Source organism: Hydractinia symbiolongicarpus, chromosome 10 (genome assembly GCF_029227915.1).
Source record: "Hydractinia symbiolongicarpus strain clone_291-10 chromosome 10, HSymV2.1, whole genome shotgun sequence".
Taxonomy (NCBI): Eukaryota; Metazoa; Cnidaria; class Hydrozoa; order Anthoathecata; family Hydractiniidae; genus Hydractinia; species Hydractinia symbiolongicarpus.
The window spans coordinates 21,354,814-21,369,906 of record NC_079884.1 but is presented as its reverse complement, the minus strand read 5'-3'; the positions used below and the strand labels follow the sequence as shown (position 1 = coordinate 21,369,906).

The 15,093-nt window shown below is 32.4% G+C and overlaps 2 protein-coding genes across 3 annotated transcripts; one reads left to right on the top strand and one right to left on the bottom strand.

The window, feature by feature from the left end:
• The first annotated feature begins 2,606 nt into the window (after positions 1-2,606).
• LOC130612178 (myb-like protein X) lies at positions 2,607-8,373 on the top strand. Its single transcript, XM_057433477.1, has 2 exons — positions 2,607-2,757; positions 7,231-8,373. Exons 1-2 carry the CDS (start codon positions 2,709-2,711, stop codon positions 8,250-8,252), a joined length of 1,071 nt encoding a protein of 356 aa, XP_057289460.1. The 5' UTR covers positions 2,607-2,708; the 3' UTR covers positions 8,253-8,373.
• Positions 8,374-8,666: 293 nt separating this feature from the next.
• Positions 8,667-12,915, bottom strand: LOC130612179 (post-GPI attachment to proteins factor 4-like). 2 transcript variants are annotated; one of them, XM_057433478.1, is made up of 3 exons: positions 12,765-12,915; positions 11,022-11,103; positions 8,667-9,949 (listed from the first exon to the last, which is right to left on the bottom strand). In XM_057433478.1, the coding sequence occupies exon 3, from the start codon at positions 9,936-9,938 to the stop codon at positions 8,772-8,774; it is 1,167 nt and encodes a 388-aa protein (XP_057289461.1). In that variant the 5' UTR covers positions 9,939-9,949; positions 11,022-11,103; positions 12,765-12,915; the 3' UTR covers positions 8,667-8,771. The 2 variants fall into 2 exon arrangements, with proteins under 2 accessions (XP_057289461.1, XP_057289462.1); XM_057433479.1 differs by having other exon boundaries at positions 12,761-12,912.
• Positions 12,916-15,093: the final 2,178 nt, after the last annotated feature.

The following is a 15,093-nucleotide window of genomic DNA, read 5'->3' as shown; positions in this document are numbered from 1 at the left end:
CGAAGAAAGAGCTTGAAAATTTGTCGATGAATTTGAATATATTTTTAAAAAATTTGGATCGGTTCTAAAGATTTTTGAAATTGAAGTTCCACTAATTATGCATGACATCATCGAGTAGCTGAAATTGAAGTTCCACTAATTATGCATGACATCATCGAGTAGCTGTAAGTGGGGTGTTGCTTTTACCAGTTTTACAAGGTATATGAATTATTGTTTTCAGCCATTGAATTTGTCTTTCTTTATAATCAGTAATTGTACTTGATTGATAAAAGCAATTATTTCTTTAAGAGCTACTCGGTGATGTCATAATTTCGCATAATTAGCGAAACTTTAAAGCCCGATATCTTGATATTCAATAAATATTCTCGAAAAAAATAAAAAAACTTTCGCAGAAAAATTATCAAGCCCTTTCTCGTATGAAATTAGCTTGCTTTCAACTAAAAGGCAAAGCTTTAAAAATATATTGAGAATATGTTCATTTTAAAATTTTGCTTGCATGGTTATGAACGTTTGTTTGTTGAATTTCCGCGCCCGAAGGCGTAGGAAATTCTTTAAAACCGTCGTTTTTTTCTTTCGGAGCATTTTTTGAGAAAAAATCGACCCTGGGATTTCACGTTGGTCCGTCACAGATGTAAACTTCGTACCCAAGCTCCTTAACTACTGGGTATTGACGCTTCAGGCCAAAATTGGTATTTGTTTTCGACAAAATTTGGCACAGTTAACAAAAAAAGTATGCTGAACATAATGGCGACATAATAATTTTGATTTTTGTCACCTAAATGTCATTTTAGGCCAAAATTGGTCCAAAATTTAGAACTACTTTATTTTCAACAAAATTTGGAACAGTTAACAAATAAAGTATGCTGAAAATGATGGTGACATCAAAATTTTGATTTCTTCTTACCTAAATGTCATTTCAGGCCAAAATTGGTCCAAAAATTAAAACTACTTTATTTTTAACAAAATTTGGCACAGTAAACAAATAAAGTATGGTGTACATGATGGCGACATCAAAATTTTGATTTCTTGTTACCTAAATCTCATTTTAGGCCAAAATTGGTCCAAAAATTAAAACTACTTTATTTTTGACAAATTTTAGCACAATTAACAAAAAAAGTATGGTGAACATGATGGTTACATCAAAATTTTGGTTTTTTGCCACCTTAAATGTCATTTTAGGCCAAAATTGGTCCAAAAATTAAAACTACTTCATTTTCAACAAAAATTGGCAAAGTTAACAAAAAAAGTATGCTGAACATAATGGTGACATCAAAACTTTGATTTTTGTCATCTAAATGCCATTTTAGGCCAAAATTGGTCCAAAAATTAAAACCACTTCATTTTCGGCTAAATCTGGCACAGTTAACAAATAAAGTTTGCTGAAAATGATGATGGTACAAAAGTTTGATTTTTTGTCACCTAAATGTCATTTAAGGCCAAAATTTATCCAAAAATTAAAACTGCTTTATTTTCGACAAAAATTGACACAGTTAATAAAAAAGTATGCTAAAAATGATGGTCACATAAAAATTTTGATTTTTTGTCAACTAATGCCGTTTAAGACCATAAACGTTTCAATCGCAAGACTTTCAACCATGAATGATAGGCTGTATTTTTTGTTAGCATTTTCTTTTAAAATGTGAGTTTATTATGACACGTTTCGTTTTGTTTGCGTTTGTTGCAAGATATAATGTCACTGATGGGCTTTATCTTCAGAGGTTCATGCACCAAACCCCTTCGAATGTTTGGCACAATAACACAACGAATTAGCAGGTTTTCATCAAATATTCTGGTAGCGAGCGGAAATTCTTAGAGCCCCTAGGGCTTCTTGTTTATTCTTTGTTAACTGTTGTATAAACTTGTATCCTATCATTGATGTAAATGTCTTTTATCAGGTTTCCAATTGAAGTATCCCAATCTTTAATCACCCAATAAAAATTCTTTAAAAATCGATCAGTTGTTATTGCTGCCGACTTTTTTGGTAAGTTTGCTACTTCCAGACTTCTCGAACAAATAATAATCAACATCTGCATCTATCGTCTATCGTCTATAAAAGCTAACTGTCGCAAAACAACTTGAAAAAAGGGCCATTAGCGAAATTCATCTCCCCGGATTTCGCGGTTTCTCTTAATTCGCAAAAGTTTATTTTTTCGAGGTTTTGACGTGTTCACAATGTGTTATAGTTACATCATCAAAAAAAAGCGAAGAAGTTTCCGTTTGGGCTTTCAAGCGTGCCACATCTATCTGGCGAAAGCTATATTGAGCATAAATTGTGGAGCGTTTTAATTGGTTCTCGTCAAGAAACTTACAGTCGTCAAAAATACACAGGCCTAACCTGAGAACCCATCACCACTTTCAACGCACATAAAAGATAAAAAAAGCGCTAAAAATGTTATAACTTCAATAAAAGCAATTTAAAACGTATTCTGGCTCTAAATGAATTAACATGCGCAAATTGAACGAATCGGCTTCCGTTAAAATGAACCAATTGCTGAACAATAGCGCCACATGGTGTGAATGACTTTCTGTCGAAACAGGAAGATTAGCAGGAATTGTTTGCGGTACGCATTGCACAGTGTAGCGATGCGTAAATGAAAAAGCAGGTAGGCCATCTACACCTATCAAACGTAGATCATTTTAGATTGCTATTCGCAGCGAAACGGTGTTTTTGTGTATTAAACAGCACAGTTACAGAGACTACTAAGAAAATGTCGCGGCTCATCCAATTGCTTTTCTTCAATGTCTTCATTGCTTTATGTAAGTATTAATCAACTACATGTATTATTTTTAAGGGACTTCTTTCATTTTTCAAAAAAATATCGATTTCTTTTTTTCTGATGTTCAAAATTTGTCGCATCATTAGGGGGAAATCTTTAGTCATAAAATATAAAATAAAGTAAAAAATAATTATTTGTATATATTTAAAAATGCTAGCTTCAGCCTAAAATAAGTTAAATCAACCCGAACGTTTTGGTAAGTTTTTGTCCACCATCGTAGACAGTGTTATATAACTAATATTCAAGACTATTATTGCTGTTAAAAAAAGCATAATTTAGTGTTTATAACCATATATCGGGTAATACGTTCTTTTAAATTGGTTATACCGAAGTAGACATACCGAAGTGTTTTCGCGTCGAAAATTTGATCTTTTGTAAAACAGTTTAATCTTTTAAAAGAATCACATTCAGTAATTAAATTGAGCAGCATATATTTTTATATATTATAACAATTCGTCTACTTTCGGAGAATTTTTCGCGAGGCTATTAGTAAATTTCACTGAATTGGGCTTTCACGAGATTTTTTGTAGAATTCAGTGAGAGAAATCTTTGTGAATGATTACTTTAATAGTGCTAAATTTCGGGAGTAGATAAATTTAACGGAACAAATATATTACATTTCGCGAGTATTATGTAAATGATTTTGCATGTTTTAATTTCTGCGAATGACGTGAAAAATGTTTTCAATTATTTTTTAAAGAAACCCTCTTCTTTATCAAAAACATTGACACAAAACTACACGCTTAACAAATCTTTATTACGATTTGACATCACCGTTCTATTTTTTTTGTTTGTGAATAGAATTATACTTCTTTTCGTTCTCAGGTAAAATTTCAATATTTCGTGGGTTCATTTGTTTAAAATCCGTAAAAAATTAGTTACATTGAGTAGTGCCAGGGAAAAAAATTTTACGAATTGGATTGTTTAGATCATACATAACGACTCATTAAGTGGCAGCTTACGGAAATTGGTTTTCGCGAAAAAAAAATTTTGCGAGAAATTTCAGCAAGTCTAATATTTTGCGAAAATTATTTTTTTTAATTTCGCGAATTATTAATACAATACACGGTTTTTTATTTCTTTTAAGAATACGAGGTTGGGATTTACTTAAAAACTAGCTGTTTCCCGTGGAAGAATCCACTGTATTCCATTTAATTTATGTAGCAGATATATGTCCATCAAAAAACAAACAATACAGCAGTGCGCATCTTACATCTGCATTATTATATAAATGACCAAAAAAATTAAAGGTTTTCAACAACTGCAGTATTTATGTGACATTTAAAATCTAAATCTACTAAAATTACTTGCTCTGACCATCTGACAAATGCGAAAATTATTCGGAAAGAAGTTTCCAAAAGCATTTCAACATACATCTCACCCATAAAATTTAAATCACTCAAAACGCCACATATATACAAAAAAGCTGATCAATGTCAAACACAAATCTCTCTCATTGTATATGTTAAAATCAGTTAGTTTATTGCAAACCCTGCCAAAGGTTGACACAAAATGTGAAAAATAAACAAAAAATTTTGCCTAAGTAGAAATTTTTATCTAAGGCGTTAAAAAGGGATTTGCAAGGATAAATTATAATGCAATAAAACATTATTTGATATATTGCATACGGTCCTTCCTCACCAAACTTTAGACAAAATGCCAACAAAATAACGGTGTTTAAACCTAAAATTAATAAAGTCCTTTTAGCAATTTGCATGCTGTTTTACCATCAATAAAGTAAACAAAATTTCAAATCTCACATAGTATTCTGTCACAAATTTTCATAAAATATATATATAAGTCATAATGAGTCATGTTAAACAACAGCAATCAATCTGTATATAAGTTCATTTTATGTCAATTTTTGCACCAATTTTGCAACACAAAATACAAATTCTAAATAATACTAAAATCTCTTATTTTGGTCCTTCGCATACCGACGGTCTCCCACAAAAGTTTAATCAAAATGTAAAAAATGAGAGGTAACGACAAAATCAAAGTTTGCAAAATTTAATTATTTCGGTACATATATCTACTGCATATGCCCTCTAAAACAATATTTTAATCCAAAATGCCTAAGAAAGACAGTTTGCAATAAAAATCAGTTATTTCGATAATATTGCATACACTCTTTCTTTACAAAAGCTTCACAAATTGTAAAAAAAAGAATGGTTGTAGGGAGTGCTTCTGATTCAACAAAAAAAGTTTTTTTGACATATTGCATCTAGCCCTTACCCATTAAATCTTACACAAAATTTCCAAAACTATATACGATTTAGAACACATCAAATTTAAATCGAGAAGGATCAGTCATTTCGATATATTGCACGGAGTCCTCCCCAGTACGAATTTATACAAAATATAGAAAAACAAAGCTTGCAAGGTGTAAAATTGAATTCTTCTTCTGTGTATATATATATGGTCCTTCCTCGCAAAATTATCATTAATTATTTAAAAGACCAAATTTATAATTTGTTACAGGTAGGCCAACCACTTAGGAAATAAAACCCTCAGGCCTTTTCCTGGTCTATTTCTGTTCTGTTAGACTGATTTTTGTTGTGTTAGATGTTATATCTGAACCTTTTTGACATTTTATGTTAATTTTGCAAATTACCTGTAACAATAGTAGAGGTACAAAATTGAAGTTAAAGATTAGAAAGAAACCTGTAATGTTTAATTTAAACTGGCAGTTCCCCATAAATTAAAAACAACTAAGATCAGGTATTTTGTTCTATTTCATACCATTCTGTTCCAAATAACTTATAAAATGTAAAAATTGAGTGGTAAAACAGAAATTTGCAAAATTCCATTTTTTTATATGCATGTATATTATATGCCTTCTACAACAATAAGTTAATTCAAAATGTCAAAAAGAAGAAAAAAATAGCTTACAAAGAGTATAAAATTTAAATCAACAAAGTAGCTCTTTTGGTGTATTAAATATAAGCCATACGCACAAAAGTTTACACTAAATGTAAGAAAATGGTTGTGTTTATAATTCTAAATTAAGAAAAGTCAGTTCTTTTAGCATGCTGATTAAGGTTTTTGCCCACAAATTCTTACATGAAAATGTCAAAACCACAATTTGAAACAAATTAAATTTACATTTTAAAAATAAGTAATTTCTGAACTTTATTTTCAGAATATTTGGAGGAAAAGAACTTCACAAACCAAAAAAAACCAGGAAAATGTTTAAAATCTTCAGGGTTAATAACGTTTGATGGGTTTTGTGGGAATATATATACTGGGAATCTTTAGTTTAAAGCTAGCATTAGCTAGCTACAGCAGCTAATAGCTAGTCACTTAAATATAAACTGGAGACTTAGCTAGGTATAAAGAACATGGCTACATATATATATATATATATATTCCTAGCTAGCTAGCTAGTTGTTGGTGGTGGTTGGCTTTTTATGATGCTAGCTATAAAACATGTCTGGCAACAATAATATAATCAAAACTGAAAATAAAACATGAAAAAACCTTACAGAACCTTGCTATGATTAATTTATAAAACCATGCTCTTCTTCAAATGTTTTTTTAAAGATTTATTTTGAATGAAAGAGTAGAGAATACTCAAAAAGAACAGCCATCTTTTTCGTAAACACAATTTCCGTTTTATGCTAGGAACTTCATTTAACAGTCCGTATGCTTTGTGAATATCTAATACCGTTTCATATGTAGAGATACCTATATATATATGCTAACATAGAGTTTTTTGGCATAAGGGTATATATATTTATATCGTTATTAGCAGCGGGTTATATATTTACACCTTATGTGCGATTTCTATGAAGTACATCCCTAATCTTTTTAGTTAAATTTTGGCGTACAGCCACGTCATAAGAAAGTGACCCGTGATTTCCGTGTCGTGGACTCACAGTTTTACTCACGCAAGGGAATTAATATATAAGATGAAAAATATCTTAAGAATAATTTTCATGGTGATTTTTCATAGACAATTAATAAAGCGACTTTATTAATATCAAGCTTTATATTAATTTTAACTATGAATCTAAATTAATTAATTCTTATCATCAAACGTGTCGCCTTTTTCAATGACTTTGTCAATGTCTGTAAGTTTCCAATTACCTTACACACGATGTGGTAAGATTAATCACAGCCTGAAAATTGATAAAATTTATGAATATTTCAGTGCATTTTTTTACTTGCGCAAAGACAGAATATGGCTACTAATTTAGACAAAATGCAGGTATAATAATAGAATATGCTTTTTAAGGTAATGAAAATTTTTCCGGTGCTAGTGTTGCTTATTTTACTTCTTTTAAAGAATCTCAACTTTTGTTTAATGATTTCTTTGTTAACTACTTACTTGGGAAAGTCAAATTTGCATTTCTGTTTGTTTCGAGAAAAGAGAATGATTTAGAGTTGGAGCTTTAAGCAGAGCTTCAACATGTGTGAATTTCGGGTGGCTAACACAAATCTATTTCTTTAGGTCTATACAGTACTGGAGACTGCCATCCTGTTAAATTAAACAAACATGTTAGTGACGAGAAATCAACGTGGAAGCGAGCAGCAGTAGAAGATGAATCCGACGAAGTAGATAGCGAAAACGACAAAGACGAAATCGAGTTCTTTGACAAAGCAGAAAAAGACGATGAGGGCGATAACGACGACGACGACGACAAAGCGGAAAACGACGATAGTGAATCAGAGAAGAATGACGGCGAAGATGAGGAAAAAAATGATGATGAAGAGAAAAAATCAAAAGTAGGACCTGCATCTGATGAGAATGCCACTGAGGACACAGACGCTGCAGCGAAAGAAAGTAGCAAAGAAACAGAAGATAAAGAGGAAAACAAAGAAGAAAAAGAAAGCAGTAAAGACGTCGAGGCTAAAAAAGACGACGTCGAAGAAGACGAGAAAGAAACTAGTAAAGACGTCGACGATAAGAAAGACGAGTCAGAAGAAAAAGAAAACAGCAAAGCCGTTGAGGATAAAAAAGATGAGAGCGAAGAAAAGAAAGAAGAGGCTGACGCCAAAGAGAACAGCAAAGAAACAGAAAATAAAAGTGAAAACGAAACTGAAGAAAAGGAAGCCAGTAAAGATGTAGAAGACAAGAAAGAAGAAGAAGGTACTGAAGAGAAAGAAACAAGCAAAGCAGTGGAAGACAAAAAAGATGACGAATCAGAAGCAAAAGAGAACAGCGAGGCTACCGAGGAGAAGAAAACTGATGTGGAAGTAGACGCCAAAGAAAACAGTAAAAACACTGATGAGAAGAAAGACGAAGTGGAAGACCCAAAAGAAGCCAGCACACAAGCAGAAGAAAAAGCAGACGAAGCTGACGTTAAAGAGACCAGCAAAAATGTCGAAGACAAAAAAGAAGAAACTGAAAAAGAAGAAACTGAAAAAGAAGATGAAAAAGCAACAGAAGAAGCAAAGAACAAAGAAGAATCCAAGAAGAAGAAAGAAGCGTCGGCCAAAAAGCGACACATGAAAAAACACAAGAAGAACTAAATGGCGTAGGGATAATATTAAAATAACAGTGTTCAAACTGTCAAATAACTATTTTTGTAGAACTAACTGTAGATCATTTGAACAAATAAAGTTCATCTCCATAAAAGGATTATTCACACAAGCATTCATTTATTGACCTAAATGTTAGCACGCTTAATTTCTGGTCGAATAAATTTTGGTCACATTTTTATAATTTCGTTTTAGGGTTGACAAGAAAATTTTGAACAACTAATAATTTTGGGCATATTGCGCATTTCTGTCACTGCTTTTTGATCCAAACTTGATATAGTGACGTCTCCTTTTTTAACAGTGTGTATAAGACATGGTATGACATTAACTAGAAATTAAATCGTTTTACTCGCAGTAAAATTTAGAATGCAGAAAAATTGCGAAATGTAGAGAAACGAATAATCCTACGGGTGGCGTGTCTTTTACAATATCATAGTACAACACATTAATAGACAGTGCCTATATTAAATTTTTTTACAGGTACATAAGACAGGACAAATCCCGTCACATTTACACAGAGTACAGGAAATAATGCTCACCTGGATTGTTAATTTTAAAAGATAGACCAGAATAATACCCAATATGAGTAACCAAATTGGGAAATAGTAAATATTGTCTTATTCCGGATGATTTAACAGCGTCATCCAATACAAAATCCATTGGATAACTCTGTCGACATTTCATTTTCTTCTGCAAGATTTCTGCAGATTGTTTTGTGTACAAAATCGCCGGTGTGCAACATCTTGGACAATTAATTAGCGTTTGATATAAAGGAAGGTAGTATCTAAGTACTTCAACCAAATGCACCCTACCGATTAAGTAAGCTGTGAGAGCGATATACAATGCATATAAACAAAAGAAGATGAGCATACTATCAATGCTTAAAGTGATTGACAGTTTCTTCGTCAAAGCAATTGTGACGCCGGTGAGAATAATAGCACAAAATATAGACATACATAACAATTCTATTAACTTGTCTTTTTGATAACCACTCCATTTGTCCGGATAATACAATTTTACCAAGCCTAATTTTTCAATGCCATGTAATTGCTTGTTTACTAAATAAGTTAGCCTTTTAAAAAAACCTCGAACTGGTAACGCGTCGTCTTCAAACACAACAATATAATCAGAGTTAGCCTCCATACCATATTTAAGCGCAGTCAACATATCCTCACATTGTTTATGTAAATAATTATCAACGTGATGGTTTTTCGTATTATTGACCACTTTGATAAAACTACTCAGATATAATGCATCCACGTGTTCTTCGGGTGGATCGTTCGAATTAACAAGAGTTAAATCGATCACGTGAGGTTTGTCGTTGGTCATCTCTTGCATAATTCGCGCGGTTGTCTGCAATACGTAACGCACATGCTTTCCAGTGCGGCGAGTAGAAGCTATGACGATCGCTATACTTGGAGTTTTATGCAGATTAACAACTTGAACGTCATCCTTCTTTAAATTATCAAAATATTTGATCGCCAATTTGTTTCGTTCCAAGTTAAAATTTACTAATTCCTCTGCTTTCCCGATAGGTTCAAATAACTTGGAGTAGCCAAGGTTAGATAGTAACTTTGGAAAGACGATACAAAACGTGATAAAGTAGAGCAGGGCAAAGTAAATAAATGTCCTCAATAATTGGGATAAGCGGATACGGCGTAGAATATTCATCAACATAACATTTTTATCTAAGGTGATTTAAAAGAACATTATAAGTGTAACATAACATACGACAACTTTTTAAAGCAAAACTTTACATTTTTACAGTTGTCATAAAACTTAAACGTTTATTTTTGGCAAAAGAACTGAACTTATAAACAAGAGACGCCGAAAAAAATCTAATCTGCAAGGCTTATAGCAAAGCTGTCTTCTATGCAAAGTTTTCTGACATACTGTGTATAAATTAATAAGAGCGGTAGAAAGAGGAAAAGGAAAACAATATTTAAATGAGAACTAAGTTATTGAAGAGGGGTGATTACTAATTTGGGCGGTAAAATTTTCCGAGTTAAAATTTACGTCATAACACTTATAAGCATAGTTCGGCTCGTATAGGGAAATTTTAAATCATATGCTAAGCATATTGAACAACCTTAGTAAATTCCTTTTGATGTGTTTTTTCCTGTGTTATATTTTAATTAGGCTGACTTATAATTAACACCACTATACTGTCTGAACTTCCCTTGTGACACTTTTAATTTTGTCCCTGTTCTTTAAAGGTAAAGATAAAAACGTTAAATTTTTAATTTGTTTCTGCAAACTTATTGTTTTTTTCGCATAAGTCTATCCCTGCCTGTTTACGAACTTGCTTATAAAAAACAAAACATGTACATCAAAATGCTCGCGCTTTTCGCAACTATTCTCACAAAATAGCATGCACAAATGACGAACGTATTAATTACACGAAACACATTTGCGCTTTTTTTACGCTATTCTATGTTTTAGTAGTTTTCTAATGGGTTGGAACGAAAGTATTTAAATTTTAAAAGGTCCCCTCACCTTTAAATTTCACTCACTTTTTTAAATCCTTGTAATATGAACTGTAAATTAAACCAAAATACAAACTTTAACAAATTAAAATCTAGTTCTATTACATACTTTAGTTACCTAAAAGTTAAGAAAGGTAACAAATTCACACAATTGTAGAACTAAAATAATAGAGTGAGAGAAAATTATACTTAATTCCACGACAACTATTAAGCAGCAACATTTAACACAAATTTGGGTAATGAAAGTCTTAAATAATCTCCATCAAAACATTACCATTAATTAAACCAAGATAAAGTTAAAACAGTAATCTTTGATGATCGTTCACTGGGTAAAACACACGAGGATCCATTTGTTTCTAAAATAAAATAATCTACCTCAGCAGGTGTTAGCAAACAAACATTTCCTGATGTCAGTAAATTTGGTTAAAGAAATCTGTGACAAATTATATTAGTCATTCTTTATCTACAAAATTAATGTAAACAGGGTTTGCAATTAGTTGTAAATGGCAAAAGTAAGCATTAAAGAAGCTTAAGGTAACAAAACAGCTGAATGCTTTCAAAAATTGCACAATTACAGACACTGGGTTAATTTACAAAGGTAGTATAATCAATTTTTTGCCATCATTTTGATCTACAGAGGTGAACATTTAGCCCTAAAAAATTGAGCAATCCTAAATATAAGCACTAGTTGCTTATGAGTCTTCTATCTTACCCCTAATTTGGAGAGTCGTCCACTTAGCTGTACACGCTTGCTTAACTGTACATGCTTAGTTAGCAATTTTCCTTGAATGTCCAATCAGAGAAAAAAATACTGTATCAGGGCCTATTTACAATTAAGTTTCGTTTGTACCATAATGCACTACACATATAGTAGCCGAATATAATACTTTGTTTTTACAAGGATCCCTATAATCAATTTTTGAATATAATATTCTCTTGTGCATAAGGAATGTGTTGTATGCATCTTATTCGTGTATCATATTTACAATAAAAATATCATAAAGTTAGTTTTCATCCTTATTTTTTTTTAAAAATCAAGCTGTTTCCCCCCAAACAACTAATTTGTATTTAAAAGAGACAAAATCTAGTTGTCAATAGCCATTCCAATCATAAAAGTCAACTTGATTTTTACTTAACCCTGCATGCACAAAGGCCTCCCTTGTCCACAGACATTATTACCAAGTTGTTTTATTAAGAGATGATGTATAGTCATAACCATAAAGTTGTGTAGCAAGTGTAGTTGCCATATTGGTACAAAAGGTGTTAATTAAAAACATGGGGTACCCCATAGTAGCATTTGGGGTAACCAATTTTGATATTAGAAGCATATATTTTGTAAATATGCATTTATTTACAGTTTCAAATTTACTGCAATACATGGGCTCTTAGTTTGCCTATATTTGCAGAACTTGGAATTCTTAAATTCTTCGACCTAGTTAAAGTCCTTAAAATTCAATTTATCCACAAATTCCTAAACTCTAACCTCCCATCTGACACACTTACCTCACTCAAATTTGATCGAATCTCACACTCTCATGAAACTAGATGTAACACAATTGGTTTGCTTATTGAACCAACAGTTAACACATCGACGTTTGGATCTTTTTCATTCTCTAGAATCTCCACATTACAGTGGAACAATCTGCAAAGAAATTATCCTGATACTAACCTCACAAACTGTAAATTAAGCACAATCAAATCCCTAGCTACAAGTTTCTACATGAGTCAATACATCAACTAGCTTTCCTCTTCATTATTTTGTCTCATTACTTTTTTCTATTTGACTATATGGTACTGAATTTTCATTTATACTAATTATAATCAATAATGCTTTTTCATTTTAATCTTTGTAAACTTACAGTATTTACTGACATATGAAAATATTTCACATTTTTCTTGGTGGCTTCCTCCTTTGTTTAGCCTTGGCTATCGGGAAAGTCTCCTTCCTAATTGCTAATTTATTCTTTTAGTAATGTAAATTGTCATTTCTTAGGTAAATAAATGTTTACTTACTTACTTATATATAGCCAACTTCCAAAACAACAAATTCTTTCTCCAGCCTAATGTTCTGGTTGATTATTTCCAATATATTTTGATCAAGGTGGATGCCAGTTTGAGCCAATCTGACCGTAGAACTTAGTATGGTTAAATCTATGAAGATACATTAACTATACAGTGAAAACTACCTCTGATTAAAAATTGCATGTGCCGACAAGACCAATAGCCTTAATATCTTTGGTTCAGGGGATCTGATAAATGGATCGGGACCTGATCCCTCTGGATCACAGGATCCCTGGTTTGTAAGTTGACCCTAACTGACTAGCTTTAGATGACTTGCTATAAGCTTTGTTTACATTTTTTCGGCAGGCAAATAGATTTTCAACCAATCTGATCTTCTAAAAAAATTATTAGCCAATTGAATTGCTTTATTTCATACTCCTATATGTATAGCTAGCTAACTAAGGATGGTTTATACTTCATGCAAAATAAAAAGATTGAGATTCTGTGGCAAAGGAGAGCACATATTCATCTGGTCTATAGATTAAAACTACCACCCCAAACGCTGCTACAATTTGGGTACCCCAAGTTCACAATTACCCCACCAAAGATAGTGATTACTTTTTAGATAATCACGTAAATATAGACGATACACGCTCAGCTAGCTAGCAAAATGTGCAAATATCAGCGAGTAGAAAGTGGTAATGCAATAGTTAGCTATAAGTATGTTAAATCATAAAATTAAGCAAGCTAGCTGCACTACACCCAAGCCAAGAGGACTTTCCTGTTAAACACTAAACTACCGTCCACCACTTTGGAAACCATTTTGATATTGAAAGCCAAATGGCGCGCCATTGTTGCTTTAAATCTTATAGCGCGCACAATACACAATAACGATTTCTTAAATGTCCTGTACTTTCGTAAAAATTTTTCAACAACCTCGTCTCCAGGGTCTTGTAGCCCCTGTGTACGGACTCTGGCCAATTTTTCGCCGCTATTAACTTCATCAATAAGGCAAAATTCCTTGTGAACGAAGGTGGCCTTGTGCAATCTCCTGCGCGTGTTGTTATTGTGGAAAAAACAACGCAAATTGAATCTCCGATAATCACAGTGAGTCAAATGTCCTAGCTAACAGCAACACAACCCAACCTTATTCCCAGGGCATGTAGCGTTTATTGATATAAAGATATAAAAAAACGCTACAGGCCCTGGGATCTAGGTTGTTGAAAAATTATTACGAAAGTGTAGGAGAACGTTTTCCAACTGGTGTGTGGCTATCGTCCCATTCAGAATTTGTTGAAAAAAAATCGAGGCCTTGTTTTTACTGAAATATATATACATATAGCGAAGCTCTTTTATATAAGAGCGTCTTCTCCAGATCTTGTTAAGTTTTTCTTCATCGAAACAACGATACAACCACAGCAAGCCTTTAACCCTATTCGGTCCGGAGGTTTTTTTATGACTTCCTTAATGCTATCTTGCATGGTCATGGTACTTACTGGGTTTCAATATTTATCTATTAGACACCTGCATGCCAAATTATTAGGTCTCATACCTTTCAGAGGCTTTGATATTGACTATTACTCGAAACTACCGCTAAAAATCTCTATAAAATCCTTCTTATAATAATGGGGAAAAAAAAATAAAAATAAGTCTTCGCACTATCCCTAAAACTTGAAACTTACAACACAATTTTTTTTCATCAAGTTGAATTCTTTTGGTTGTTTTGGACACGTGGTTAGTCCGATTTTTACGGATTTTACCCAAAAAAACGAAAAAACCGGATTTTTGGGCAATTTTCGGCAAGTTTTTATGAGATATATGTAAAAACTGGAGAATATGTTAAACAACTTTTATTTAGCTTTTAGAAACTTCAAACAGAAAGTAAAAATTCGCTTTAGAACTAAAGTAATTGAATTTTAAGCAGATAGTGGCATTTTGAACAAATTTCCAGCTTTTGATGACGTTACAGACAATGTGATGATAAAAGCAGAAATATATTGCTGCCATTTTGATCCTTTTCTGAAGTACTATAAGTTTGCCAAGTTTGATTCAATTTAGACAAGCCTACGAAAATATTTCGAAGAGGAAATCGGGGGCGGAATCCGCCTTTCACCCCTTCCCCCCTGGGGTAAGGATTAGAAAACTTCCACATCAAAAAGGCATAAATCACTAGGGCGTAAGAAGGATGATCAATTTGAAAATCAAATAAAAAAATTTACCGAAAACAAATCCTCGCCATCGTGGCTAAACTAAATTTTCGCAATAGCAAACGTACAAACGGAAGTATTTTGGTTTCGGATGACAGAAACAACATCTTATCTACAAACAAATAAGCAAACCATGTA